Source organism: Urocitellus parryii, chromosome 6 (assembly GCF_045843805.1).
Source record: "Urocitellus parryii isolate mUroPar1 chromosome 6, mUroPar1.hap1, whole genome shotgun sequence".
Classification (NCBI taxonomy): domain Eukaryota; kingdom Metazoa; phylum Chordata; class Mammalia; order Rodentia; family Sciuridae; genus Urocitellus; species Urocitellus parryii.
The window spans coordinates 122,563,199-122,590,390 of NC_135536.1; the positions used below are offsets into that span (position 1 = coordinate 122,563,199).

Consider the following 27,192-nt stretch of genomic DNA (forward strand, 5'->3'; position numbering starts at 1 on the left):
AGGGTCTCACTGAGTTGATTAGCGCCTCACTTTTGCTGAGCCTGACTTTGAACTCTTGCCTCAACCTCCCAAGCTACTGGGATTAGAGGTGTGCACCACCATGCCCAGTTTAGCACAACGTTTTAAAATCCAGCCATGTTCTTGGGTGTATTGTTTTGATTTTGATCTGTTGCTGATGAACAACAGCAATGGTTTGAGACGTTGTAAATAAAGCTTCCATGGATTTTATTGTACAAGCCTTATCTATTTATTTATTCTGTGGTACTGGGGATTGAATTTAGCACTTCATACATGCTAGGCAAGTGTTCTACCACTGAGGTACATCCTCAGCCCTTTTTATTTTATTTTGAGACGGAGTCTTGCTCAGTTGCTGAGGCTGTCTTCAAACTTGTGATCCTGCTGCCTCCGCCTCCTGAGTAGCTGGGATTATAAGTGTCCCACTGCACCTAGCTGTAAAAGACTAATAGACACTGTTTTTGATATTCTACTGGATACCTTAGTTTGTGTTGTGTTCCAGTTTAGTAAGAGTGTTGGCAATGTAATGTTTGAATTCTCTCTACTTAGTTATTTGTAAGATCTGTGATAGTCTATTCTTTTTTTAAAAAAAGTTTAAAATTTTTAAATTTTTGAGATAGTCTTTTTTTTTTTTTTTTTTTTTTGCGGGGCATGGCATACCAGGGATTGAACTCAAGCTCTTGACCACTGAGCCACATTCCCAGTCTTATTTTGTATTTTATTTAGAGACAGGTTCTCGCTGAGTTGCTTAGCACCTTACTTTTGCTGAGGCTGGCTTTAAACTCAAGATCCTTCTGCCTCAGTCACTTGAGCTACTGGGATTATGGGCTCATAAATGTGCGCTACTGTTCCTAGCTTGATAATCTGTTCTATTTTTTTTTTCTTTCTTCTTTTTTTTTTAGTATTTTTAGCTGGCGATGGACCTTTATTGTATTTATTAATGTGTGGTGTTGAGAATTGAACTCAGTGCCTCAGACATGCTAGGCAAGTGCTCTACCCCTGAGCTGCAAACCCACCTGATAGTCTATTCTTTTCTTAGAAATATAAAAAATTTAAGTTTATTTTAAAATTAAATATATTTGGGCTGGAGATGTGGCTCAGCGGTAGCGCGCTCGCCTGGCATGCGTGCGGCCCGGGTTCGATCCTCAGCACCACATACAAACAAAGATGTTGTGTCTGCCGATAACTAAAAAATAAAATATTAAAATTCTCTCTCTGTCTCTCTCTCCCTCTCCCTCTCTCTTTAAAAAAAAAAAATATATATATATATATTCACTTATTTGTCCAGGAGTAGTAGATTTATTATTGAGTCATTGTCTTCTGCATGGGGTCAGCAGAATTTCTGAACACTTATACTTCAACATTTTGGCCAATAGTCTATTCTTTTTTTTTATTTTTTTAAACCTTTATTTTATTTGTTTTTATTTTTATGTTGTGCCAGGGATCGAACCCAGTGCCTCACGCATGCTAGGCGAGCGCTCTACCACTGAGCCACAAACCTGGCCCCTAGTCTGTTCTTGATAGTGAACTTCCTTTGCTAACACTAAAAAGTGCTTAGAAGGGAATTCATATTTGTTCTGTTCCTCCCCACAGGCCTCTGGAGGAGCCTAAGGTGATCTCTGCTTTCTCTGGAAAGCAGGCTGGGAAACATGTGGTGCATATCGCTTGTGGAAGTACTTACAGTGCGGCCATCACTGCTGAGGGGGAGTTGTACACCTGGGGTCGTGGGAACTACGGCCGGCTGGGCCATGGTATGTTTCCTTTGTGAGAACATGAGCAAGTGGTAGAAGGTTGCCTCATCTGAGACGACATAAGTAACACATTTACATCTGTTTGAAGGTTCCAGTGAAGACGAGGCCATTCCAATGCTGGTAGCTGGACTTAAAGGACTGAAGGTCATTGATGTTGCATGTGGGAGTGGGGATGCTCAAACCCTGGCTGTGACTGAGAATGGTAGGTAGAGCTCGTATTACCCTTGGCAGATTCTCAAGAATGCTGATGGCTACTTGCCCGGAGGAGGGACATTTGGAGTAGAGTGACCCTCACAAAGCTGTTTTGCCCTGTTTACCTTTAGATGGGTGTGGGTCTCAGTGGCCTCAGTGAAGAAGCCCATGAAGTTCTAGGACTTTGGCTTATCCAAAGCCAGCCAGTTCATTAGGGGCCACTTGTTCTTCCTTGAGTATTTTAATTTTTAACTAAGAATCAGAATTAAGTGGAATAATTGATTTTCTTAATTGTGTCTGTTAATATATTCTCTAATGTTCAGCCATGCTTGATTCCTTGTGGCAAATCTTGCTCAGTCTTTGTGTATTGTATAGTCTGATACCACATTGTTTCCTTGTTTTTAATTATTCTTTTGTGCTTGTTAGAGTGTATTCGTTTTCTATTTTTTGGTACCAGGGATTGAACCCAAGGGTGCTTAACCACTGAGCCACATCCTCAGCCCTTTTAAAATATTTTATTTAGAGACAGGTCTCACTGAGTTGCTTAGGGCCTTGCTAAGTTGCTGAGGCAGGCTTTGAACTCTAAATCCTCCTGCGTCAGCCTCCTGAGCCACTGTGCCTGGCTATTTATCAGGTTTGATGTTTTGAATCACTTTGATTTTTAAGATTTGTATCTGTCTTGTCAATATTATGTCAGTCTGTCTTCAATTATCATTGGGGAATATGTCTGTTAGTATCAGCTGGGGAATCTCTCAGCCTGCTCTTTCCTACAGAGTTGGAACCACCCATTGAGAATTGACTTCTGGGAATTTCTTTGGTGAATGATCAAAGATTACTTTAGGCAATTTCATATCCACATAGGTCCTACTACTCTTGATGGAACAACAGTGCAATCATCTTACTTTTGTTACTGTAACTCCTAGAGAAGGATGATCTCATCTGTCATCTGAAAGGTTCTTTCTGGCATGAAGCTTTTGATTTGATATTTCATTGTTGTTTTTAAATGTCCATTGTTGAGTGAGTAGTACTTTACAAAAATTCTGACCAGGAAATATTTATTTATTTATTTGAAATAGGTTTTAGGTATGTTGCCCAGACTGGCCTTGCACTTCTGGGCTCAAGCAGTTTTCCTGCCTCAGCTTCCTACATATCTGAAACTACAGGCTTGGGCCACCATGTGCAGCTAGGAAATATTTTCTTACGTAGCTATGTTAGTATATTGTCCTTGGTATTCTTTCTGTAAAATTGCTGTGTTAAGAAAACTTTATGATTATAATGTTGATGTTGAATAAATTGCCATGAATAGGACTTGTGGATTTATCTATCTCACTCTGATATTTCTTTAATGCAAATCTTTTAAGGAAATGTCCTGGTCTACACCATATTTTGAGAGACTAGTACAGTAGAGTCATCCTGCCCTGTGCAGTCTGGTCTGAGGATGGCTTCACCAAAAAACATTGGTGAAAGTGGGGAATTGCCAGGTGGGCTGCATAAACAGCAGAATTTTAGCCAATGTGTATAAAAGTGTATGTACTCTGCTATCTTTGTGTGTACATCTGCTGAGTTTCTTTCATGGCCATCTAATAGTTTACCATCTGCTGTTTTCAGTTTAGATCAAGGGTTGGCCTGTTTTTGCAAATAGAGTTGTTTTGGAACATAGCCAAATCAGATCGCTTATGTGTTGCCTGCAACTACTTTCCTGTGACAATGGCACAATTGGGTCATTGTGACAAAGACTACCATCCATAAAGGCTAAAAATGCTTACCAATATTTCAGAAAATATTTGTTGATCTTAGGTATACTTTATTTGAAATAGAGCAATCTGATATTTTCTTTCTGATTTCTTTCTTATTTTCTTCTCTTTTACCTCTGCCTGATTTAATAAAAAAGCCTTTTTTTTGGTTTTGTTTTTATCAATTCACTGTGTTGAGGTTTTGCAAAGTATTCAGTTTATTTTTCATAATTAAAGAAATTCACTTTTTTTGCAATTATATTTTAGCCCTGTAGTAATGTTTAATCAATTATATAATATTTGTACTGACAAATGCAGTTAGAAACAAATATAATGCAACAATTGAACTGTGGTCAGTGTGGTGGGAACAGAAGCATGCAGATACACTGTACAGTGGTCAGTGAACTGTAGCAGAGTATTGTGGGCCTCAGTTCCAGTGTTTTCTGCAAACAATGGAGCTTTTGTTCTGTGTTCAGCATTTTGTTGAAGTAGTATCAAACTAGTAAGTGTCAGGACTTTGTTTTTTATTTAATTAAATAAAGCAGCCCAGCTTTCCTTTTTAAGTTTTCTTCTATATTAACGTGAAGTAAAAATTAGATTTCATTTGATCAGTAAACTCCAGGTTAATATTAACCACATACATTGTTGATCTAGATTTGTGTGTGCTATGTTATTTTCAGTCATTAAAAAACTTCCATAGAAATGTACAGTTATTTTAACCTAAATACATTTGTATTTTCTAGGGCAAGTATGGTCTTGGGGAGATGGTGATTATGGGAAATTGGGCAGAGGTGGTAGTGATGGCTGCAAAACACCAAAGCTGATTGAAAAGCTTCAAGACTTGGATGTTGTCAAAGTCCGCTGTGGAAGTCAGTTTTCAATTGCTTTGACAAAAGATGGCCAAGTTTATTCCTGGGGGAAGGGTGACAATCAGAGACTTGGACATGGAACAGAGGAACATGTTCGTTATCCCAAACTGTTGGAAGGCCTGCAAGGTAAGTACAGATATATACTTCTAAAACTCTTTGAGGAAGTTTCCTTGATAATCTTTTAAAGTCTTTTTAGATTTATTAACCTGACATTCCATGAATGGACTATCATTAGAAACTTTTACTAATATCTTGATAAGCGTAGGTAGTAATTGAAAAGTGATTTGTGTACATTAAATTATAGACTTGTTTTCCCAAATTCAATTTGAAACCCACTCAGTTTTGCTAATATTGGAGAGGTTTTTGTTTTTTGTTTTTTTGGTAAGCACCCCTTTGTCAGTGCAATGAATTTAGTGAGGGTGACTTCTGTCTTGGCAAAGTCAGATGTTCTTAACTATAGATTCCACTGAGACCATGGATACATGTTGTGTTGTGGGGCCACAGTGGGAGGTTGGCTTGGATGTACCTCAGGTGGTCTGATTTAACTTGTCATTGATGCATATATCTTGCATGCTTTGTTGCACAGATGTCCAGTGTGCATTGGAGTTAGAGGGAATAGGTGGGAGCCCAGATGCATAAGTATGAGAGCAAGTATCTCTTCAGTGATCTGCCAATGTGGGCAGAAAGGATGGAAACATCTGTAGGAAGACTTTTTTTTTTTTATTGTAGATGAACACAATACCTTTATTTATTTATATTTATTTTTATTTTTATTTTTTTCTCTTTCTAGGAATCCTTTAATTCACAAAAATTGTGTTTGTATACATATATGGTACCCAATATAATTTTTTTAGGATTTTTTAAAATTTATTTATTTATTTTTGCTTTACTATTTATTTATTTTTATGTGGTGCTGAGAATCAAACCCAGTGCCTCACACCTGCTAGGCAAGCACTCTACCACTGAGCCACAACTCCAGCCCAGAAGGCTCCTTTTTTTAAAAATATTTTTTAGCTCTTGATAGAGCTTTATTTTATTTACTTACTTATATCTGGTGCTGAGAATCAAACCCAGTGCCTCACACGTGCTAGGCAAGCCTTCTCCTGCTGAGCTACAACTCCAGCCCCTGTAGGAAGACTCTTGAGTGCTACTAAGCCACTCTTACAAGAGATTGTATGCTGTAGGAAGTGGATGTCTATGGAAACCATGGTGATTCGATTTTAGAAAGGATTTTTTTAAAAGGGGAAAACTTCTACACCATTTGCCTTGGTGGCGGTAGGCAATCTCCATAGTAATGGAGAGTTGGTGCAGTAGTGGTGAATTGACAAGTAAACATGGAAAAGGGGGGAGTTCAGTGAGTGGTGGATCATCAAGTGGGTCCTGTAATATTTGCTCGAGTTAAGGGGTGAGCAACCTTTTTCTTAAAGGGCCAGATTTTAGGTATTTTAAGTTATTGGGCCTGACTGTTTCCACCCAAGTTTATTCACAAAAAGAGGCCATAGGCTGCATTTGCTGGAGGACTGGAGTTTGATAGATCCCTGCACTAATTCATTCATTCTTTATTTAAGTGTTTGCTTCCTTTTTTAGGGAGTTTGAAAGTTGGACATTAGACTTGCTAGTTCTTTTCTTCATTAGTTTTATTGTAAAGCATCTTAATATGTTGATCATTAGGAGTCTTACGTGTTCATAAGGTATTTATTATTTTTCAAGGTTCTGAGATACGTTGTAGAGTAATATAATTCATTGTATATTAGGGAACTATATTGGAATTTCCTTTGCCTCTTGTTTATATTCCCCTACTAGTAAAATATCTTCCTCAGTACATTTATTAGATAGAGAAATAATTTACTATGAGAGTATTTAAATTATTGTTGGTAAAACTTTTTTTTTTAATGTTAACTTGTGGTGGTCTCTTTAGATGGAATCGTTCTTACTGTAGTAGTTTCTCAGCTGAAATATATGTTGACATTTCTCAGAAGCCCTTCTTGTTTTGGTCATGTTAGATTTACTCACAAAGAAAAATATCCTTTAACAGTATTTAAATAGCAAAAATGTTTTAAAATATTTATATCTTATGACTTCTTGAGGGAAAAATAGATATCCTTTTAAGAATACTTCCCCATTGAATAGTGTGCTTTGCATAGTTATACAAGGAATTGGAGAATGTGATCTAATGATTAACTAAAGATACACTTGTTTCACTTATGTAATTACTTGTCAGAATTTGTGAGAATGTTTGGTAGCCAGGGAGTGTTTAAAAACCAAATTCTTCCCATCAAGAAGTCTCTTACAAGAGTTAGATGAAAAGAGGTCACAGAAGTAGTTTTCATAAAAGCTTCCTGTGAAGTGACACTCTTAAGTATATTCTCTAATCCACCAAAATTCTTGAACAATGCAGAGGGACAAGAGATCAAACTCAATCCTATGATCTTCCTAATTAATTACCGAAGCAGTCTTTATACTATATTTAATATGAATCTCATAAAATTAAGGATGTGAAGTTTTGAATTTTCATCCTAAATTTGTTCATTGGAGTCCTCAGTAAATTACTTCATGTCATTAAAAAACAAAACAAAACAAAAACACAGTAGTCTCTTTCTTAATGAAAATCTGAGTAAGGAGAAAAAAAAATCAATAGATCCTTTTCATACCCTAGCATTAGTTTCTTTGTAGGCTAGGGATCCCAAAAATTTAAAGCCGAAAAAAATAACAGAAGCTATGTTTTTTTTTAAAAGAATATATATTTTTAGTTTTGATGGACACAATACCTTTATTTTATTTATTTATTTTTATGTGGTGCTCAGGATTAAACCCATTGCCTCCCATGTGTTAAGCAAGCGCTCTACCACTAAGCTACAACTCCAGTCCCCAAAGCTTTTATAACATCCTCAAAGCAAATGAATTATGATTAATACTAAGAAAATTATCATAGCCAGAAAAATTGAACTACTACCAGAAGCAGAAAGGAATTTACTTGAACATGGATCCACATATATTGGACTTAATGCTGCTCTTTGTGGCCTAATAGCAAACAGTCTTTTTTGGCGTGTCGTGCATGTAACACAGGCCCGAATAGCTGCTAGCTTACCAATGGCAGTGCTCCCATTTTTGACAGCAAATGCATCTTTCAAAGGTTTTGTAAGTTTACCTTTGAGTACAGGTGATTTGAATTGTGAAACCTGTACTGTGACACGGGGTGGACTTGTTGGTTTAGTTTTAGGAGGTCTGTATCCTGTTTTCTTGGCTATACCTATAAATGGTGGCCTAGCAGCCAGGTATCAATCAGCCCTGCTACCAGAGAAAGGAAACACCTTAACTTACTGGATTAAAATTTCTAAGCCTATCTTCAGAAAGATGTTATTTCCCATTTTACTTCAGACTATGTTTGCAGCATACCTTGGGTCTAGACAATATAAAGTACTTATAAAGGCCCTTCAGTTACCTGAACCAGGCCTAGAAATTCACTGATTTAGAGCAAATGTGTATACAAAATAAAATTGTGAAGATTAAAAAAAAAAATACTAAGAAATTATCTTGGGGCTGGGGTTGTGGCTCAGCGGTAGAGCACTTGCCCAGTACGCGAGGCCCTGGGTTTGATCCTCAGCACCACATAAAAAATAAATAAATAAAACAAAGATATTGTGTACAAGTAAAATAAATAAGTATTTTAAAAAATGTTAAAAACGAAAGAAATTATCCTGAAGAAGTTAATTGTAAGTGCCTTCTGATCTCAATAGCTGGATTCAGATATCTTTTTTGCACCAGAAGCTACAGTTTGAAGCTGTAACTGTCTCCCTCTTTCCTCATAGGGAAGAAGGTGATTGATGTGGCTGCAGGCTCCACCCATTGCCTTGCTCTGACAGAAGACAGTGAAGTGCATAGCTGGGGGAGCAATGACCAGTGCCAGCACTTTGACACCTTGCGTGTGACCAAGCCAGAACCTGCTGCACTGCCAGGACTGGATACCAAGCACATAGTTGGAATTGCCTGTGGGCCTGCCCAGGTACTGAGTATATAGTTTGGTTTGGTATTTTGTACAATTTTGTTTTCCAGTTGTTCATTGCTAGTGTATGGAAATACCATTGATAACTTTTTGCATGGTCCTAATGTTCTGCAAATATACAAAGCCACAAATTAGTTCTGTGAGCTTTACTGTAGTTTCCTTGGATTTTTTTTTTCTCAGATAATTATGCTATCTCCATATAGAAACAATTTTCTTTCTTTTGGTCTATGCTTTTTATCTTTTCCTGACTTTGTTGCACTGGCCAGAAATTCTATGTGATGGTAAATAGGAGAGAAAAGAGTGGGCATCCTTTTTTTTTTTTTTTTGAATATAAAATTCTTTTTTTTTACTTTTTTTTTATTGGTTGTTCACAACATTACAAAGCTCTTGACTTATCATATTTCATACATTAGATTGAAGTGGTGGGCATCCTTGTCTTACTTCTGATCATATAAGAAAAGTATTCAGGCTTTCACTGTTAGCTATGAGGTTAACTGTGGTGTGGCTCATGCTTCCTTTCCTTTCCTTTCTTTTTCTTTTTCTTTTCTTTTTTGATGGATGCCTTATCAGATTAAAGCAGTTTCCTTTAATTCCTATTTTGTTTTTTGGAAGTTTTCAAAAATCCTGAATGGACATTGAAATTTGCCAAATGCCTTTTCTTCTCAAATAATAGTTTTTTCTCTTTTAATCTGTTTATATAGTAGAATATACTAATTTTCAAGTATTAACCATCCTTGTATAACTGGGATAGACCTCACTTGCTCATTATTATTGTTATGTTTTTAATATTTATTTTTTAGTTGTAGTTGGACACAATACCTTTATTTTATTTATTTATTTTTATGTGGTGCTGAGGATTGAACCTAGGGTCTCGTATGTGCTAGGCAAGCGCTGAGCCACAACCCCAGCCTACTCATTATTTTTAAAGGAAGTAAATCATTTATTTATTCATTCATTCATTTATTTTTGAGGTACTGGGAATTGAACCCAAGGATGCTCTACCACCAGTCCTTTATTTTCTGTTTTGATATAGGGTCTCACTAAATTGAGGTTGACCTTGAACTTGCAAATTTCCTGCCTCAACCTCCTTAGTCACTAGGATTACAGGTGTGCAAGCACAATACCTGATTAGATATTTGTTCTTGGGTGATTTTCATGGTTTGTGGCACTCAGGAATTGTTCCATTTCATTTAGGTTGTCCAACTTTAGTACAAAAAAGTTTTCCTTTGTATTTTTTTTTTTTTTACTAACCTTTTGAAGTCTGCAGGGTCTGCAGTGATATCTCTTTCTCTTTTTAAATTTCTGATACTAGTAATTTGTATCTTTTCTCTTTGTCAGTTTTTAAGGTTTTTTAATTTTGTTGATCTTTTCTATTTTTGTAGTTTCATCCATTCACTCCCCCCACCTTTTTTTTGGGGGGGGGCGGTTAATTTCATTGTTTTCTGCTCTTTTTGTTTTTCACATTAGCTTGTATTGGGTTCACCACTTCTTTTTTTTTTTTTTTGGTAACTTAAAATGGAATCCTAGATTATGGATTTTAGGCCCTTCTTATTTTGTACCATATAAGCATTTTCCTCTACATAGTGCTTTAACTGCACCTACGAATTTTGATATGTTTTTATATTTGTTCATTTCAAATTATTTTCTAATTTCTCTTGATAATTGTTTTTTGACAAATTGGCTCTCTGTGTTTTAATTTTAAAGTGTTTGGAGCTTATCATATTATCATTTTATTATCAATTTCTAGTTCAATTCTGGTTTGGTTGAATAAACTGTATTATTTTAGTTCTCTTAAATTTTTTAAAATTTGTTTTATGTCTCAGGATAAATTCTGTGTTTGCTTAAGAAGTGTATGTATTTTGTTTTTGTGGGGTGAAATGCTCTATAAATGTCAGTTAGATCCAGTTCATTGATAGTATTGGTGGAATTACTCAGTTCTTCTAGATCTTTGACAATTATTTGTTTTCTCTCTCACTAGGAGGGTAGTATATATGTACCTAATATTTCATTATCTTCTTAGAGCTACTGTTGTACCATTTTAAGGGGATTGAGGGCCTCATTGCCATCTACTAGTGTATACTACTAACTTTGAGAGTGAAAAGATTTTTAGAAACCTTTTTTTTTTGATATGGCAAAATGACATAGGGTTAGTGAAATGGGAGAGGAAATTGGAAACTGATAATATGTGAGCTAACCAACAATGAAAGGACAAATCCATTTGGCAGTTAGATGAGTAGATTATAATTTAAAAACATTTTTAGTTATAGATGGGCACAAGACCTTTATTTATTTATTTTTATGTGGTGCTGAGATTTGAACTCAGAGCCTCACATATGCTAGGCAAGTACTCTGCCACTGAGCTACAGCCCCGGCCCCCATTTAAGGCGTCTTTATATGTACAGTGGTAAATCTTTACTATAGGACAGACCAGTAGCTGAATTTGTAGATTCATCTTAAGTTCTTTTGTCTCTTTCATAGAGCTTTGCCTGGTCATCATGTTCTGAATGGTCCATTGGCCTCCGTGTTCCCTTTGTGGTGGACATCTGCTCTATGACTTTTGAGCAGCTGGATCTCCTGCTGCGGCAAGTGAGTGAAGGGATGGATGGAACTTCTGACTGGCCCCCACCACAAGAAAAAGAGTGCATGGCTGTTGCAACACTGAATCTTCTACGACTTCAGGTGCCTCTGCTTCTTTTATAAGTATCGCAGGAATTCATAAGAACGTTTGTGCATATTGAAGAGTATTGGTTTTAGCTCTCTAGGTGAACTGCTCATGAAACTTTTAAAGCATTTTAGAAGTAATTATGATGGAGTAATGTTAAAATTTGATCTGGTCATTTTATGTTTATCCTGGAAGTCAGTCTTTGCATGCAGGTAAGAGTGTGTATGGATTGTGTTATTTCTGCTACCATGAACTTCTTGGCATTTGTTGGTGGGGGATAGTCTTGAATTTACTACTGTTGTAGATGGAGAAATGACTGGTGAGGTAGAAGGTGGTTGAGAGAGAGAGTAGGTTCCTAGCTGAGAGACTAGTGCTAGCCATCTCTCCTCTGGACTGTGGAAGCTCTGTGCAGTAAGCTCAGTTCCCTAGAGCAGTGCCTTCACTTCTTCATAGTGAAAATGCTTAAAGCTTAAAAAAAAAGCTACAAAAATCAACTTACCTTCCTTCCTTCATTGGTAAGGATGCATTAAACCTAAACTCACCCTTTCTACCTTCAGAGTTCTGATTATCAGGTGTTCTGTTCCATTATATTAGGTCCAAGGCACAGTGTTAGTTTTTTGTGCCTCTGAAAGAATTGTTTCCAATTGCAATTTGTAAGACACATTCTGATTTTACAGATGTTCAAACTTAAAAAAAAAAAAAAAGATACTTCTTAGGATTGGTTAAATGCTATATTTATTTTTTAACTTCCCTCTGATTATCACTTTTAGGAGGCTATAATTACACAGATATGTAGTCTTTTTTTTTTTTTTAAATAACCAATTTATTTTCTCATTTTTTGCTTGCATTCCCTCCCCACTAGATTCTACTCATTTCTGTTTTGCTGAGATTTATAATTTTTTTCATCAGGATATATGAGGCAGAAAGTCTGAAAAAAATATATTTACTTCAACCTCTCTTAAGATAATTTAATAGGATTTGGTTTTTAGGTTATCTGAGTTTTGTTAGTTTATTTGTTTATTCTCTGCTGATTTTTTAAGTTTTTCTATGTATGTATGCATAGCTGTGTTAAATTTTTTTTTTTAAGATTTTTTTTATTGTTTTTTTTTTTATTGGTTGTTCACAACATTACAAAGCTCTTGACATATCATATTTCATACATTAGATTGAAGTGGGTTATGAACTCCCAATTTTACCCCAAATGCAGATTGCAGAATCACGTCGGTTACACATCCACAGTTTTACATAATGCCCAGTTAGTAATTGTATTCTGCTACCTTTCCTATCCCCTATTATCCCCCCAAAAATTTATTCTTATGAAATGTCTCACATCAGTGCCTTCACTTCTTCATAGCTTAAAAAAACAAGTCTACAAAAATTAACTTATCTTCCTTCCTTCATTGGTAAGGATGCATTAAACCTAAACTCACCCTTTCTACCTTCAGAGTTCTAATTAGCAGGTGTTCTGGTTTGATTCTCAGCACCACATAAAAAAATAAAAGCATTGTTTTGTGTCCATCTACCAAAAAAAAAAAAAAAAAGAAAAGAAAAAGAAAAAGATTCTCTCTCTCTTAAAAAAAAAAAAAAGTCTAAAGGGGAAAATGAGCAATTTTCTCATAAACTTAAAAAACAAACAAACAAACCATATTAAGGTTGAATATCCCAAAACTGAAAATTCAAAGTCCAGTATACGCCAAAATTTGAAATTTTTTGAGTGTCAACATGATGCCATAAGTGGAAACTTCATTGTGTGCAAACTTTGTTTTATGCATAAGCATTAAAAATATTGTAAAAATTACTTTCAGATTATGTGTATAAGATATATATGAAACCTAATTTTCAATTTTTATATTTAGATTCAGGTCCCATCCTCAATGCATCTCATGTAAATATGTAAATATTCTACAATTGAAAACACCCAGGTCCAAAATACTTCAGGTCCTAAGCGTTTTGGCTAAGGGATACCCAGCCTATATTGAAAAGTTAATTTTATTTATTTAAATAATACTTTAGATTGGGTTTTATTTGGTATATAATAAGATTTTGAAATCTGTTTCCTTTTAAGCATTCTAAGTAAAAATTGTTTCTCTCCTTTCAGTTGCATGCTGCCATTAGTCACCAGGTTGATCCGGAATTCCTTGGTTTAGGTCTGGGCAGTGTCCTTTTGAACAGCCTGAAGCAGACTGTGGTGACCCTGGCAAGCAGTGCGGGTGTGCTGAGCACCGTGCAGTCAGCTGCCCAGGCTGTGCTGCAGAGTGGCTGGTCTGTGCTACTGCCCACAGCTGAGGAGCGGGCTCGGGCGCTCTCTGCTCTCCTGCCCTGTGCAGGTGTGCCTGGGCAAGGCGTGGGCTTGGGTGAGGAATAGGGAGGGTTAGGGGAGTTCAGATAGGGGTTTAGAAGGGGATTTTACTTAAAGTGGCAGAAAAAAACAATTTTCTTTTCTAGTTTCAGGCAATGAAGTGAATATAAGTCCAGGTCGTCGATTCATGATTGATCTGCTTGTGGGCAGCTTGATGGCTGATGGAGGATTAGAGTCAGCCTTAAATGCAGCAATTACTGCAGAAATCCAGGTACAGCTCTTGGAATGCATGGTAGCTAACAGGGCAATTTTACCTGGTAGTGAGCTGGGGTTGACACTACTATACTCACAAGTATAGAAATCATGACCTATTGCAGAATTGTTGGAGGAAGTAAAACACAAAATTTTTAGTCACATTTAAGTATTTTCTTAACATAAAATTCTTATCTTCTAATTGAAAACAAATAAACCATTATTTAAGTGTGAAAAAGTGCTCCCACTTGGGTCTGTTTTAGTGAAATTGACAGCTACTCCTTCATCACATAGATCATTTCCATCACTCAGAAAGATCTTTGCCCATTTACACTTTTAGTTAGGACACTCCCTGCCCCTTAGTTTAGATGAATTCTGCCTGTTCTGAATGTCACATAAATAGAATCGTATAGTAGGAAATAGAATCATGTAGTAGATTCTTTCCTCTTCTGCGTCTTCTTTGTTTTGCCTCAAATCCATCCATATTATTGCATGTATTGGTGTTTGTTTTTATTATTGAGAAATATTCCATTACTGTTGGCTTATTCATTCTTCTATTGAAGGACATTTGATTGTTTTTGGTTTTTGATTATGTAAAGCTTCTGTAATCATGCTAGTACAAGTTCTTTAGTGAACATATGTTTTCCCCTTGGTTAAAAACTTTGGAGTGAATTTTGCTGGGTCCTAGGGTGAGCCTGTGTTTATATTTTCCCTGAGTGGCTTTATCATTTACATTTGAACCAGCATGTACGGGAATTCTAGGAGATTTTACTTAAACTGAGCAAATTTTACAGAAACTGAGCAACTGAATGGGATTTCTGATGAGGTGTGTGTGCCAGTGTCACCAAATGTGTGCATTTCCTCACAGAGGCTGGGATAGCTGGACAGTGGAGTCAGGGATCAGCCTAGCATTCCTTCATGCCTACTAATGAGATCATTGGTCACTAATTTCTGTTTCATGAGTTACAGGATATTGAAGCCAAAAAAGAAGCACAGAAGGAAAAAGAAATTGATGAACAGGAAGCAAATGCCTCAACATTCCATAGAAGTAGGACTCCGTTGGACAAAGACCTTATTAACACAGGGATCTATGAATCTTCTGGCAAACAGTGTTTGCCTCTGGTTCAGCTCATACAGCAGCTTCTTAGGTAAATAGTATTAGCTGCATAATGTTTTAATTAGTTATCATTTTCATGTAATTTAGTGAACTCTAGTACTAAGATTTCAAGAATGTGTTTGCTGAAAATTTTTCTGAAAATTACCTAGTGTCGATTTGAGGGTAAAGAACAGACTTATAAATATAGATGAGAGGAGAGGTTGGAGAGTATGAGGAGATTCTAAGGATTTTTATGGAAGAGAACTTGAAGTGTGCAGTAAACACATAAAAAGAGTCATATCTGCATTGACAATGGTTAGATGCATTTGAGACTGTCATGATAAAATTTGTTTTTAAAAATTTGTTGTATCCTGCCTAATTTTGTAAAGTATAGATTTGTGTATATTATTTCGTAAGACAATTTTTAAAAACAGAGTAAATGAAAGTGGTGAACATTATTTTGGAAGGCTAGATCAGGAAGAGATTCAGACTGTTAGAAGAGGCTAATCTTGGAAAGAGCCAAAGTGGTCAGACAGAGTTGGCTAAAAAAGGTGATTCAAAAGAACAAAAAAACCAACATGATTTATAAAAGATATTTGTTAGAAAGTAAAAAAAAAAGATTGTACCTGTATTTAGTAAAACTTTGCTATACATGAACTTAGATTCCTAGTTTATTATATTTTCTGCTTCCAGAGAAAGTAGACCCCGAGGTGTGTTGGATAAGGCAGCTGAGTGCACAGCAGAGACCCAGGCAGTGGCTGCTGCTCTGCCTACCTATTCTCAGAGGAGGGGGGTCCTTTGGCTTGATCCCTACAGTAGAATTTAGTGGGCATGTAGTGACATTTTGAAAGAGGAAGTTTTAGTTCTAGCGTTTCTTCGGTTTTAGTAAACATTTTTTTGAAAAATGTTTTTTCTGAAATTTTTTCTCATTTTCTTTCATCAGCATTCTCTACATTCTGACCTTTTAATTTAACAAATTAAAATAGAGAATTGACTGTACATAGTTTGTGGTAATAGAAATATCTTGGGCTTTGTTCTTAGAAAATTTTAGTTATAACTACTTGTAAACTTGGCAGGTGAACCTCTGTGCAGCATGGGAATGTGGGAGTAAGAATAAGAGCTGTGTTTACTTTCAGAGTTAATTCAGGATCAGATGAGAAAATGGGTGTTTAAGTGCTTGGTAGTTAAGATATAAAGTTCTATGCAGAAGTTTTAAAGCAAGTTTTTTTTTTTCCAGAAGTGCTAAGTTGGTGAATGCCTCTTTCTTTACTGAGGAGTTGTGTGTGTCATGGGCCATTGATGTCCCTGGCAGAGGGCTAGTGCTAGTTTCCTATTGTGGATCTCTTGTTCTCTAAGGGGAGACCAGTGTTTCTTCTCTCTTGTGTATTCAAGAGTATTCATTGGACCTGCAGAAACTGGTTTGGCTAGCCCTCTACTGTCCAGTTTGGCTGTCATTCACCACAGTTGATTAGCATTTGAAATGTGTCCATTGTGGCTGAATATCTTATCTGTTTACCTTTTATTAATTAAAAGTAAAATTTAAAAATTTATTCCTTTTTCAGAACTTTTAAGTCTATTTGGGATAGTAATCATATGTATCTACTTTTTCTAACTATACATTTTATGAATCAAGTGTGGACCAGGTATTTTAAATGAAAATCTAATTGTCCAAATTGAGATGCTACATAGGTTAGAGACCCAATGGCTCCTGAAGACTTACTATGAAAAAACAAAAACAAAAACACAAAGCATTGTAAAATATGTCCATAGTTTTTTTCTTACATTAATTCATGTTGAAATGCCATTTTTAACATGTTGGGATGTGCTAGCTTTCCATTACTGTGACAAAATATTTGAGACAATTTATAAGGAAAGAAGGTCATTGTTTCAGTCCATAGTTTGTTGACTCTCTTACTTTTGGCCTATAGTGAGGTGGTATGTCATGGAAGGAGCATGTGGCAGAGGATGCTACTCATTTCGTGATGACCGGGAAGCAAAGAGAAAGAGAGAGGGAAGGGCCAGGGTTTTGATATCTTCTTCAAGGGCATGTCTCCAATGAGCTGACTTCCTTCCATTAGATCCCATCTCTTATGAGTTCCACCACTTCCTATTAGCACTAAACTGAGCACCAAGTCTTCAACACATGGAACATTCAGGGATACTTAACCAAATCATAACATGGAATAAATATATTATTAAAATTAATTTCATGTTCCTTTTTACTTTTATTAATATGACTAATAGAAGATTTCAAATTATACACACGACACTACTGGTGTTGTTTATCTAGTTCTGTGCTATCCTCACAGTCCATTTTCTTTATTTTTCTTTCTATTGAGTATGTGTTTTTCATTTCTGTGGCATCTGGGGTCCTGTACAGTTCTTTGGTTCCACAACAGATTTATAATAAAAATGTTGCTATTTAAGAAGCATGAAACCAGAACTTAAGTATAGAAGTAAATTTTGCCTCATAAAAATTTTTAGAGAATTGGAAAAGAAAAATGTATTCATAGCCTTTTTATTAACAGAACACCAATGATCCAGGCTCTTCACAAGTATAGACAACGTGTCTCTCCATTTGTGTGGATAGATATAATTTTATTTACTTGCATGTTGGTGAGTGGAGGATATTTATATGTAGATTTGGATATTTATATGTATTTCTTTCAGCCTAAAGATGAAAGAGATTTTGGAGACATTTCATGTCCTTTAGTGTATAGAAAACTTGGGTTGAAGAAATTACTACTTGCCAAACATAAGCTGGGAATAGATTTGAGAATAATTCTTCATTCTTAACACTGGCAGAGAGCCACAGAATACCATTTTTTAAAAAATTGTAGTTGAATACAATATCTTTATTTTATTTAATTTTTTTAATTTGGTGCTGAGGATTGAACCCGGGGTCTTACACATGCGAGGCAAGTGCTCTACCGCTGAGCCACATCCTCAGCTCCCAGAGTACCATTTTTATTAAAAAGCAAAGAGCAGTAAAGTTTTTTAACTTGGTGAACCCTACTGGAATTAGATTTTGAATTTTATGATAAGGAAATAAGTTAAAATATTTATGATATTTTGTTACTATCTTGCTTCTTTAGGTATAGCATAAGAGCCAAATTCTAGACTTGTTTCTTCTGTTTCAATGTTAGGGTAGGTTATTGGGTAGCGAAGTTGAAAGTTGAGGTCAGATGGCAGTGGCAACCCCAGTGCATGCTCATCTTTATTTTGTGTGACAAGGATGATGCATTGCTCCTTCATAGGCAGTCTGGGTGTGAGTCAAGTTGCTGTGGGACTTCTAGCCACTGACTGTGTCTGTCTCCTGCTCCTGTCCTCATTTACACTGTTGACAGTTTCCTGGTGTGAACCATGGGGCAGGTGCCACTGATAGTTCTTCTCAACAAATCTACTGTCATATTAGGAATTAAAGAAGTAAAGCCAAAAGCATGTCCTTGACCTTGGTGTTATGCAGAGATCCTCAGGTCTGTCTTTTGGTGGCAGTGGCAGTGAAATGTATTGTACAGCCTAGCCACACACACTCTTGGCTTGGGTGGGGCTGGTGGGATATATCTGGTTCAGTGGCAGCCCTGGAACCAGGCCCTACTTCAATTGTTCTCCCCTCTGTTGAATTCTGACTTCAATAATCTACTCTCTCCTTTTTATTCTCAGTACCAGAGATCGAGTCCTAGTTTGCTTATTGTTTGAGACTGTTGCTGTGTGGCAGGGTCCCTCTCCCTCATCCCCTCTAGTTTGCTTTCACCCTGTCCTAAGAGTTACCTTCTTTGAACACATTTGTGGCAGAGGTCATTTTCCTTTCAAAACCTCAGTATCTTGGTGTTGCAGAATCTAGTCCTAATAGCCTGGCCCTCTGTTACCTTCAGTATCCCCTTCCTGCTTCTGTGTCTTGTTCTCCTCACCTTTGTTCCTTTGTACTCTGCATTATGGAATCAGAAACTTTACTGTTCTTCTAATGGAACCTCTTGGAAACTCATGATCTTTGTCCTTTCTCCCCATCTGCTGATGGCTCATGCTCATGGCTTAATTCACATTGCTCAGTTGGGATTGGAGTTAATGCCACTTTCCTTGCTGCCATGTTCTTTGGGCACCTGTTATGAACCTATTTTGGTCTCCTTTCTCATATTCTCTGTGTCCTGATTACCCTCCACATGACCTGCCCCATGTTGCCCGTGCTGGTCAGGTAGAAACAGCAATGCACGCAAGTCTTGTCTTTAAGAGTAGATCATGTTTATATATTTGAAATGTAGCTTTAAACAAAAAGTGCCAGTTTTTCTTCCAAAAGTTTGTATAGGAGTATTCCTTTTTGAGTAAGATCTGCTTTCAGATTGGACCATTCCACGAAGATCTGAAGCACATTGGTAAGCAAAGGGGCATTGTATCTTTTGAATCTTCTTTGCTCCTGTGCTCAGTTTTGACTAAGCTTGTGCTTCTTGAAGATATACCTGACACATTTGGGGTTGGTAGCCAGCTGGAGGTGACCTGCATATATGTTCTGTGCTTCTGATATTAGCTTATGTCATGATTTATCCCCCATCCATCTTTTTAACATAAATAATTTGTTTAATTTGCAAACCTTTTTTTCCTCTGCATAGAAACATTGCTTCTCAGACTGTAGCCAGATTGAAAGATGTTGCTCGTCGAATTTCATCGTGTCTGGACTTTGAGCAACACAGTCGTGAACGATCTGCTTCATTGGATTTGTTACTGCGTTTTCAACGTTTACTTATCAGTAAACTTTATCCAGGAGAAAGTATTGGTCAAACCTCAGATATTTCTAGTAAGTTACTTAAAATGTGAAAGAATCTTTGTGTCTTTTAGGCTTTTTAAATTTAGGCTTTTGACATGCTTGTTCTGTATGTGCAGATGTGTTATTCTCGTACTATAAAATGCACCCGTTTTGGTACCTTCATTTTGCATCTACTTTCTTTGACCTAACATTTTTGTGTCAGACTGATCAATATATTTTATTTCATTGTCTTAACATTTAAATTCTTTAGACATAATACATAGATGCCTTTGTGTTCAGTTTATTCTTACAAAAGATTTGTCAGATGTGTTTCACATTTTGTCAAATTTTGGTGACTGACATGACATGGGAATTGAATAGTGACAGAATGACTGTTCATATGCCACACAGGGACGACAGCTGGGTGTAATGGGAGGAGGACTGAGTTTCAGGGATAGCTCTGGATAATTAATAGCTGTTAGACTTTGAATTAAGTCTTGGGTGTAAAGATTTCTCGTCTGCAGAATTGGGGTAATCCCTGAGGATGACAACAGGATGATGCGTAAGTGCTATGGGACATGGTGCCTCTCTGCCAGGGTTAGAAAGATGTGCTGCTTTTGCTAATATTTTTATAACTTAGTTACTTTTTGAAAGGAGTTAGGCAGTGTCAGTGATGGAAATATGTAGATTTATGATCTGAAAGAGATGACTGTCTTGTAGGCTAAAAAGCTATTAATAACCATGTAGGCAGAAAGTTGAAGGTTCTAATGAGACTGAAAAATGCCTAGCTTTGTTCATTGAGAATAATTTACAAGCCTTAGGAAAACAAACATTTTTGTATTAGATATAAAAATTTTAAAAATATATAAATTATGACTTTAGTATTTATAAACCCAAATTTCTAGGTATTTTGTGGTATAGAGTATAAAATTTAACATAATCAGATTCATTGTCCCTCATGTTATATGACATAAAAAGAGGAGTCAAGGAACTTACTGAGATACTGTTTTAAAACTTAAAACCGTCTAACTGACTGACTTAACTAACTAATTAAATAAGTGAAGGAAGGAAGGAAGGAAGGAAGAAAGGAAGGAAGGATTGTGGATGTAGCTCAGTGATAGAGTGCTTACCTACTTGCGCAAAGTCCTGAGTTTGCTTCCCAGTATCACAGAAACCAAAAACCAAACCAAACCAAAACAAGAAAACCAAACCAAGCCAAGGAGTAAGGGTTCATAGACTCCTGTTTGGGAAAATTATTTCAGGTAAAAAATACAAACTTGAGAGTAAAATAGTAGAGCAGTTTGTTTGCAGAGTAAATTTTTAATAGTGAAAATTTTGAAATCTTTCTTCAAGGTCCTGAGTTAATGGGTGTTGGCTCCTTGCTGAAAAAGTACACAGCTCTTCTGTGCACACACATTGGTGATATACTGCCTGTGGCAGCTAGCATTGCTTCTACTAGCTGGCGACACTTTGCAGAGGTGGCTTGCATTGTAGAAGGGGACTTCACAGGTATCTATCTTACTTCTGCCTATGGGCAAATGTTTATTTTAGGAGATTGTTGAACACTAAAATGTACCTTTTCCAGATAAAATTGCATGTATTTATTGTATAAATTTTCTGGTCCTCTTGTCTTTTTTTTTTTTTTTTTTAGTTTTTGGCAATTTGTTGTGTGTTAAGCCATCTGATAGGGGAATCATAACCCTTTAAATATAATTGGTGGTTTAGATTTATAACATCACTTTAACACTTCAATAATGAGCTCAGTGATAATTGTTTAATTTTATTTGGGCAACATAAAAATTCGTTGCCCCCTTCAAAATCATAATACATTCTAAAATTGCCTAGTGTTTTTTAATGTTTTTTTTTAAATAAGGTTAGAACATTATTTTTGAGTCCCTCTTTTTCTGATGGTAAACATAGTGTTAAACATTTACTTCTTTGAATGAAAGACTATAGTTCATAATTCTGTGTTTGAAACATTTTTTTGAAAAAAAATTCAACTTGAGGGTTCTTTTTGGTAGCTATATCCCTCTTTCAAAATAAAAGATAAAATAATCCTACAGAAAAGACATGCATTCCTTATTTTATGACTTATAATTTAAACATAGAGTAAGGTTTTGCATAGCTTTTATAGGATATGCACTTTAAATTTTAATGCCTTTTAAATTTCTTTTTAAATATAGGTGTTCTCCTTCCAGAACTAGTAGTTTCTATAGTGCTTCTTCTCAGTAAAAATGCTGGTCTCATGCAAGAGGCTGGAGCTGTTCCTCTTCTGGGTGGCCTGTTGGAACACCTGGATCGCTTCAACCACTTGGCTCCAGGAAAGGAACGGGATGATCATGAAGAGTTAGCCTGGCCTGGCATAATGGGTATGGCATCTTAACTTAGGACTTTCACTGAGGAAAACTTTATCTTTATCTAATTCCTTCTTGTCTTTCTGTTACATTTTACAAAGGAAGACTGATTATTTGCCATTTCCACTGATGGCAGTGGTGGTGGAAAATGAAGATAATCTAAATTGGGAGAGATTTGGGTTGCATTTAAGGAAGTCTCTTGTATTAGTAATTGTTGTTAAGTCCTAAAATGGACTATTTAGAAAGTACTGGAAAGCCCTTTCCTGGAAGGTGTCTCCAGAAGATACTGTTGAGGTGGTTAGACATGGTGCAGCTCAGGAGGCAGGAATTGGTCTGGGCTGACTTTCCCATCCCAAAGTCATTGGTGTTATTTGGCTTCAATGAGTGCTTTCTTGTAGACACTGTCTGTAGTGCATTCCAAATTAATGTGAAACCTCGATGTCCCAAAGCTAGAGTGTTGGCATTTTTTTAAATGTAAGTCACCATCCTTAGTTCTTGTTTCTTGGATTCAGAATTAATCTAAATCATGGTTCCTAAAAAATGAAAGCTCCAGCTGAGTGGGCTTTTTCCTCTTATGTTTTAGACCCTCATCTTTACCACATAGGAACTTAAAACAAGAGATGGCAGTTTGCCAAGGAAAACAGCCTTAGGATTATCAAATGTAGTTTTTTACTTTAAATACAATTTTACTTTCAGCATTCGTTTGCTTTTGTTTAGGAGTGAACTTAAATTGTCATGTTATTTTTGTCTCTATAGTTAATATGACTGAGGGCATTTAATTTGATCAGCATTTTACTAATTTTAAAGACTTTTTAAAAATTATGAAATATAACACAAAAGTAGGGAAAACTAAGTTATATCCATGCAGGCTAAATGTGGAACATGGCAGGACTCAGCCAAACACTGCCTTGTCTCCCTACAACATGTCTCTCTCCAGGTAGGGGGGGCATTGTCCCCTTATTTCTTAGGATCATTTTATTATCTAAGCTTGTGTTCTTGAACAACATAGTTTTAATTTTTTGTGTTCTTGGAGTTTATATACATGGAATTTTACAGTACATGTCCACTGGTGTCTGATTTTTGCCTCAGCATTTAGTTCCTGAGCTTCATCATGCCATTTATTTTTTTCACTTTTATTGCTATATGTAGTGTATCTTTGAGTATACCACAATTAATTCATTCTACTTATTGATGGAAATATAAGTTGTTTCCAGGTTTAGGTTATAGTTGATAAAAATTGGTTTAGACATGTTTGTTGCTTGGTAGAATTGCTGGTTTGTAGAGGAGGCTTTACTGTAGATTGCCAGTTTCCTATAGTTATGGCCATGTTCATCTATATTGCAAAGCATGAGGATTCTTGCAGTTCTACCTCCACACCCAGACCTGGCATTGTCAGTGCTTCCTGTTTTAGGCATTCTGGAGGGTGTGCACTGGTATCTTTGCTGTATGTTCAGAAGCATTTTCCTGATTATTAATAAGGGTTAATACCTTTATATATGTGTTGTGTTAACCAATTGAATGTTCTGTTTTGTGAAGTGTCAGCTCAAGCTTTCAACCCATTTTTCTATCTGGCTGTTTCTCTTTTTTAATATTTCATAGTGTTATTGTACATTTGGATATAAGCTTTTGGCTCTCTTTCTTGCATAGATTTTTCTTTTTGATCTTTTTATGTTTTTTTTTTCATTTTTTAAAAATTTTAATTTGTTATATATGACAGCAGAATGTATTACAATTCATATTATACATATAGAGCACAATTTTTCATATCTCTTCTTGTACACAAAGTAGAGTCACATCCTTTGTATCTTCATACATGTACTTAGGGTAATAATGTCCATCTCATTTCACTATCTTTCCTTGCCCCTTGCCTCCTCCACCCCTTTCCCCTTTGCCTTATCTAGAGTTTATCTAATCCTCCCATGGCGCCCCTCACCCCCCCCAACACCACATTATGAGTCAACAGCCTTAAATCAGAGAAAATATTCCACATTTGTTTTTTTGGGATTGGCTAACTTCACTTAGCATTATATTCTCCAGCTGTATCCATTTGCCTGCAAATGCCACAATTTTATTCTCTTTTAATCCTGACTAATATTTCATTAGTATATATATTGAGTATATATACCACATTTTCTTTATCCATTCATCTATTTTTATGGTGTTTTTGGATGAATGGAAGTTTAATTTTAAGAAATCCAACTTGTTAATCTTTTTATGGTTGTTCATTTTGTGCTCTAAGAAGTCTTTTCTCTATCCACATCTTCTTACACATTATATTTACAAGTTTTAGCATATTAACTTTCACATTTGGAGTCATAGCACACTTAGAGTTGGGTTTTGTGGAAGTTTTGAGATAGGGTTTATTGTGCAAGCACTTTTGGGTGAAAGGCTTGTTCTTGGTCACTTTTCTGGAGTGCTACCTTGGTCTAGGTCAAGTGACTGTACCTGTGTCTGTTGTCACTTACAGCTATTTTCTTCTTGACTGACTGCACTTGCCAGGCCCTTAGATAAATTGTCAAGTAGAAATGTTGGCACTGTGCATCCTTGTTTTATTTCTACTAGGAAACAAGGCAGTTTTCTAGAGAAAATGCTTTTCATTTTCACACATGGCATACAATGTTTGTTGTGGGATTCTTTTTGTACATTTTTTTTAAATATTAAAGATGTTTCCTTTTGCTTTTGTTTTGTGATGAAGTTTCATTTATGATTGGATGTGAAATTTTGTCCAGCATTTTTCTGTAACTCAGGATGATCTTTAAAGTTTCCTTTTTCTATTAATGTGTCAAACATTAAATCACTCTTCTATTTTTGGAATGAAACTATCTTGGTTATAATATTGGTCATATAAATATTTATTGCTGATCTTAGTTTGCTATTTTTTAAAGACTTTTTACATCTGTGTTTGTAATATTTCTGAATTTCTTTGCATCTGTGTTTGCCATTTTCCTTATAATTTTTTCTATGGCCTGTTATTTTTTTTTCTTGAAATACCATATAAGTTATTGATAACCAGTACCCCTTTGTTCTAAGGAAGCTGTAATGTGGGAAGAGGGCAGCTCCCATGCTTTTAGCACTTCTTGACAATCTGTTTATCCGAGAATGTTAGCTAGGCAGGGGAGAAAGTAGTTGATCGATCTGAGAACAGAAAAACAATAGACATTTAGGTTTTGATTACCAAGATTATGCTCATCTTGTAGAGGGAGTTGGAGAATGTTCTTTCTTCTTGTTTTCTTGGAAGGGTGTGTATTAGATTGGTAGAATTTGCCATATAATTATCTTGGCCTGTAGTTTTCTTTGTGAACATTCTTTTTTAGTGGTCAGGGATGGGGTGGAATTAAACTTTTATTTTTTAAATTGCAATAAAATATGTGTAACTTAAAATTTACTGTTTTAATTTGTGTGTGTGTGCGTGTGTGTGCACGCGTGTGTGTGCGCGTGCAACTGCGCGCTCGTGCTCGCACATGTGCAAGTGAATTGAGAATTGAACCCAGGGCACTTTACCACTGAGCTACATCCTCAGCCTTTTTTCAGTTTTGAGATAGGGTCTCTCTAAGTTGCCCAGGCTGGCCTTGAAGTTTCAATCCTCCTGCCTGAGCCTCCCAAGTACCTGAGATTCCAAGCATGCATCCCCACACCAGACCATTTTAACCATTTAAAATTTAAAAAATTTTTTTTGGTACTGGAGATTGAACCCAGGGGCACTTAACCACTGAGCCAAATCCCCAGACCTTTTTTGTTCTTTATTTTGAAATTGGGTCTCTCTGATTTGCTCACCAGAGTTGCTGAGGCTGGCTTTGAACTTATAATCCTTCTGTCTTAGCTAGGATTGCAGGTATGTGCCACTGGGCCTGGCTCATTTTAATCATTTTTAAGCACACACTTCAGTGGCATTGCATATATTCACATTGTTATGCAATAATATTATTCATCTGTAGCATTTTTTCATTTTCCCTAACAAACTCTTTACCCACTCAAGACTAACTTTTTATTTCCCCCACTGTCAGCCCCTGACAGCTTTGCTCTCAGCTGTTTGGTTAACTTTAGGTATAATTTGTATAGGATGGATATGATCCAAGTTTGATTCCCCCTGACCCAACCATTTTTTAATAATACTGAATTGGTGTCCTAGCATTTTCAAAGGTGACCAATCAGAGTTTACTTTTTTTTGAGTGCCATTATCAATCAGTAGAATTGTATTAATTTGATGTTTATTAACTCAAAAGTAAATTTTAGATTTTATTTTTTTTCTAAAATATAGATTTAAATGTAAATATCCTTCCTCAAGTATACCTTTAGCTATTTATTCCAAGATTTGATCGATAATATTTTCATTATCACTTATTTTCTAATTTCCATAGCCATTATTTTCTTAGAATTTTGGGTTACTTAGAAGTATATTTTATAATTTTCAAATATGTGGACAATTTTTATTTTTTATTTTTCCCAGTTTCTAGTTTTAACTATGTTATAGCCAGTACAGGCTCTTAATTTTGTCTTTGAAATCAGTTGAGATTTCCTCTGTGGCCTGGCACATAGCCAGATTTGATACCCCTGCTGAGTAAGTTTTTAAAAATATCATTCTGTATTTAATAGAATTTGTTTGTAGTGTTAGTTTTAGAAAGAGTAAGTTATTCTCCAATTACAATTGTAAATTTTAAAATTTCTATTCTTTCTGTTTGGTTTTTCATTTGACTGTTGATCTATTGATTGATTTTTGGTTTCTGTATATGCAGAGTCATTTTTTACAGGTCAGAACTGTAGAAATAATGAGGAAGTGACACTTATACGCAAAGCTGATTTGGAGAACCACAATAAAGATGGAGGCTTCTGGACTGTGATTGATGGGAAGGTGTATGACATAAAGGACTTCCAGACACAGTCATTAACAGGAAATAGTATTCTTGGTAAGGCTGTATGTTTTTTTTTTTGTCTTTCATGGTTAAAAGTTAATAACGTGTTGTTTTAAGCAGAGGGGTCAGCTTATAAGTGATCTCTTCTGTTCTTCAGCCTCTACATGTTTTCATTTATCTGTGATTTTTAGTGTTTATCTTATCAACAAATTCAGGCCCACTTGAAGAAGTTCTGTGCATTATCATTTTGTTCCAATACTTACTGGAATTTGTTCCCATTTTCTGTTTTGGTCCAGGCAGTCCTGGGAGAGAGTGAGAGATAATTATGCTCTGTAACCCTCACTTTTGTGTTAACCTGCTTGTTATTTCTATATAGCT

At 36.0% G+C, this 27,192-nt stretch overlaps 2 protein-coding genes across 6 annotated transcripts in view; both read left to right on the top strand.

Moving 5' to 3' along the window:
- Herc2 (HECT and RLD domain containing E3 ubiquitin protein ligase 2) overlaps positions 1–27,192 on the top strand; it is a 207,631-nt gene that overhangs the window by 59,403 nt on the left and 121,036 nt on the right. For 4 of the 5 annotated variants that reach the window (XM_026400487.2, XM_026400485.2, XM_026400490.1 and 1 more), the window contains 12 exons: positions 1,609–1,766; positions 1,855–1,968; positions 4,435–4,686; positions 8,370–8,563; positions 11,042–11,242; positions 13,324–13,552; positions 13,671–13,795; positions 14,746–14,924; positions 19,477–19,661; positions 20,964–21,119; positions 21,794–21,979; positions 26,698–26,868. In XM_026400487.2, coding sequence (XP_026256272.1) covers positions 1,609–1,766; positions 1,855–1,968; positions 4,435–4,686; positions 8,370–8,563; positions 11,042–11,242; positions 13,324–13,552; positions 13,671–13,795; positions 14,746–14,924; positions 19,477–19,661; positions 20,964–21,119; positions 21,794–21,979; positions 26,698–26,868 — 2,150 coding nt within the window. The remainder of the gene's footprint in view (positions 1–1,608; positions 1,767–1,854; positions 1,969–4,434; positions 4,687–8,369; positions 8,564–11,041; positions 11,243–13,323; positions 13,553–13,670; positions 13,796–14,745; positions 14,925–19,476; positions 19,662–20,963; positions 21,120–21,793; positions 21,980–26,697; positions 26,869–27,192) is intronic. The other variant, XM_026400489.1, reaches the window with a different exon arrangement.
- Positions 7,595–8,066, top strand: LOC113190950 (transmembrane protein 126A). Its single transcript, XM_077800105.1, has one exon. The coding sequence runs from the start codon at positions 7,651–7,653 to the stop codon at positions 8,026–8,028; it is 378 nt and encodes a 125-aa protein (XP_077656231.1). The 5' UTR covers positions 7,595–7,650; the 3' UTR covers positions 8,029–8,066.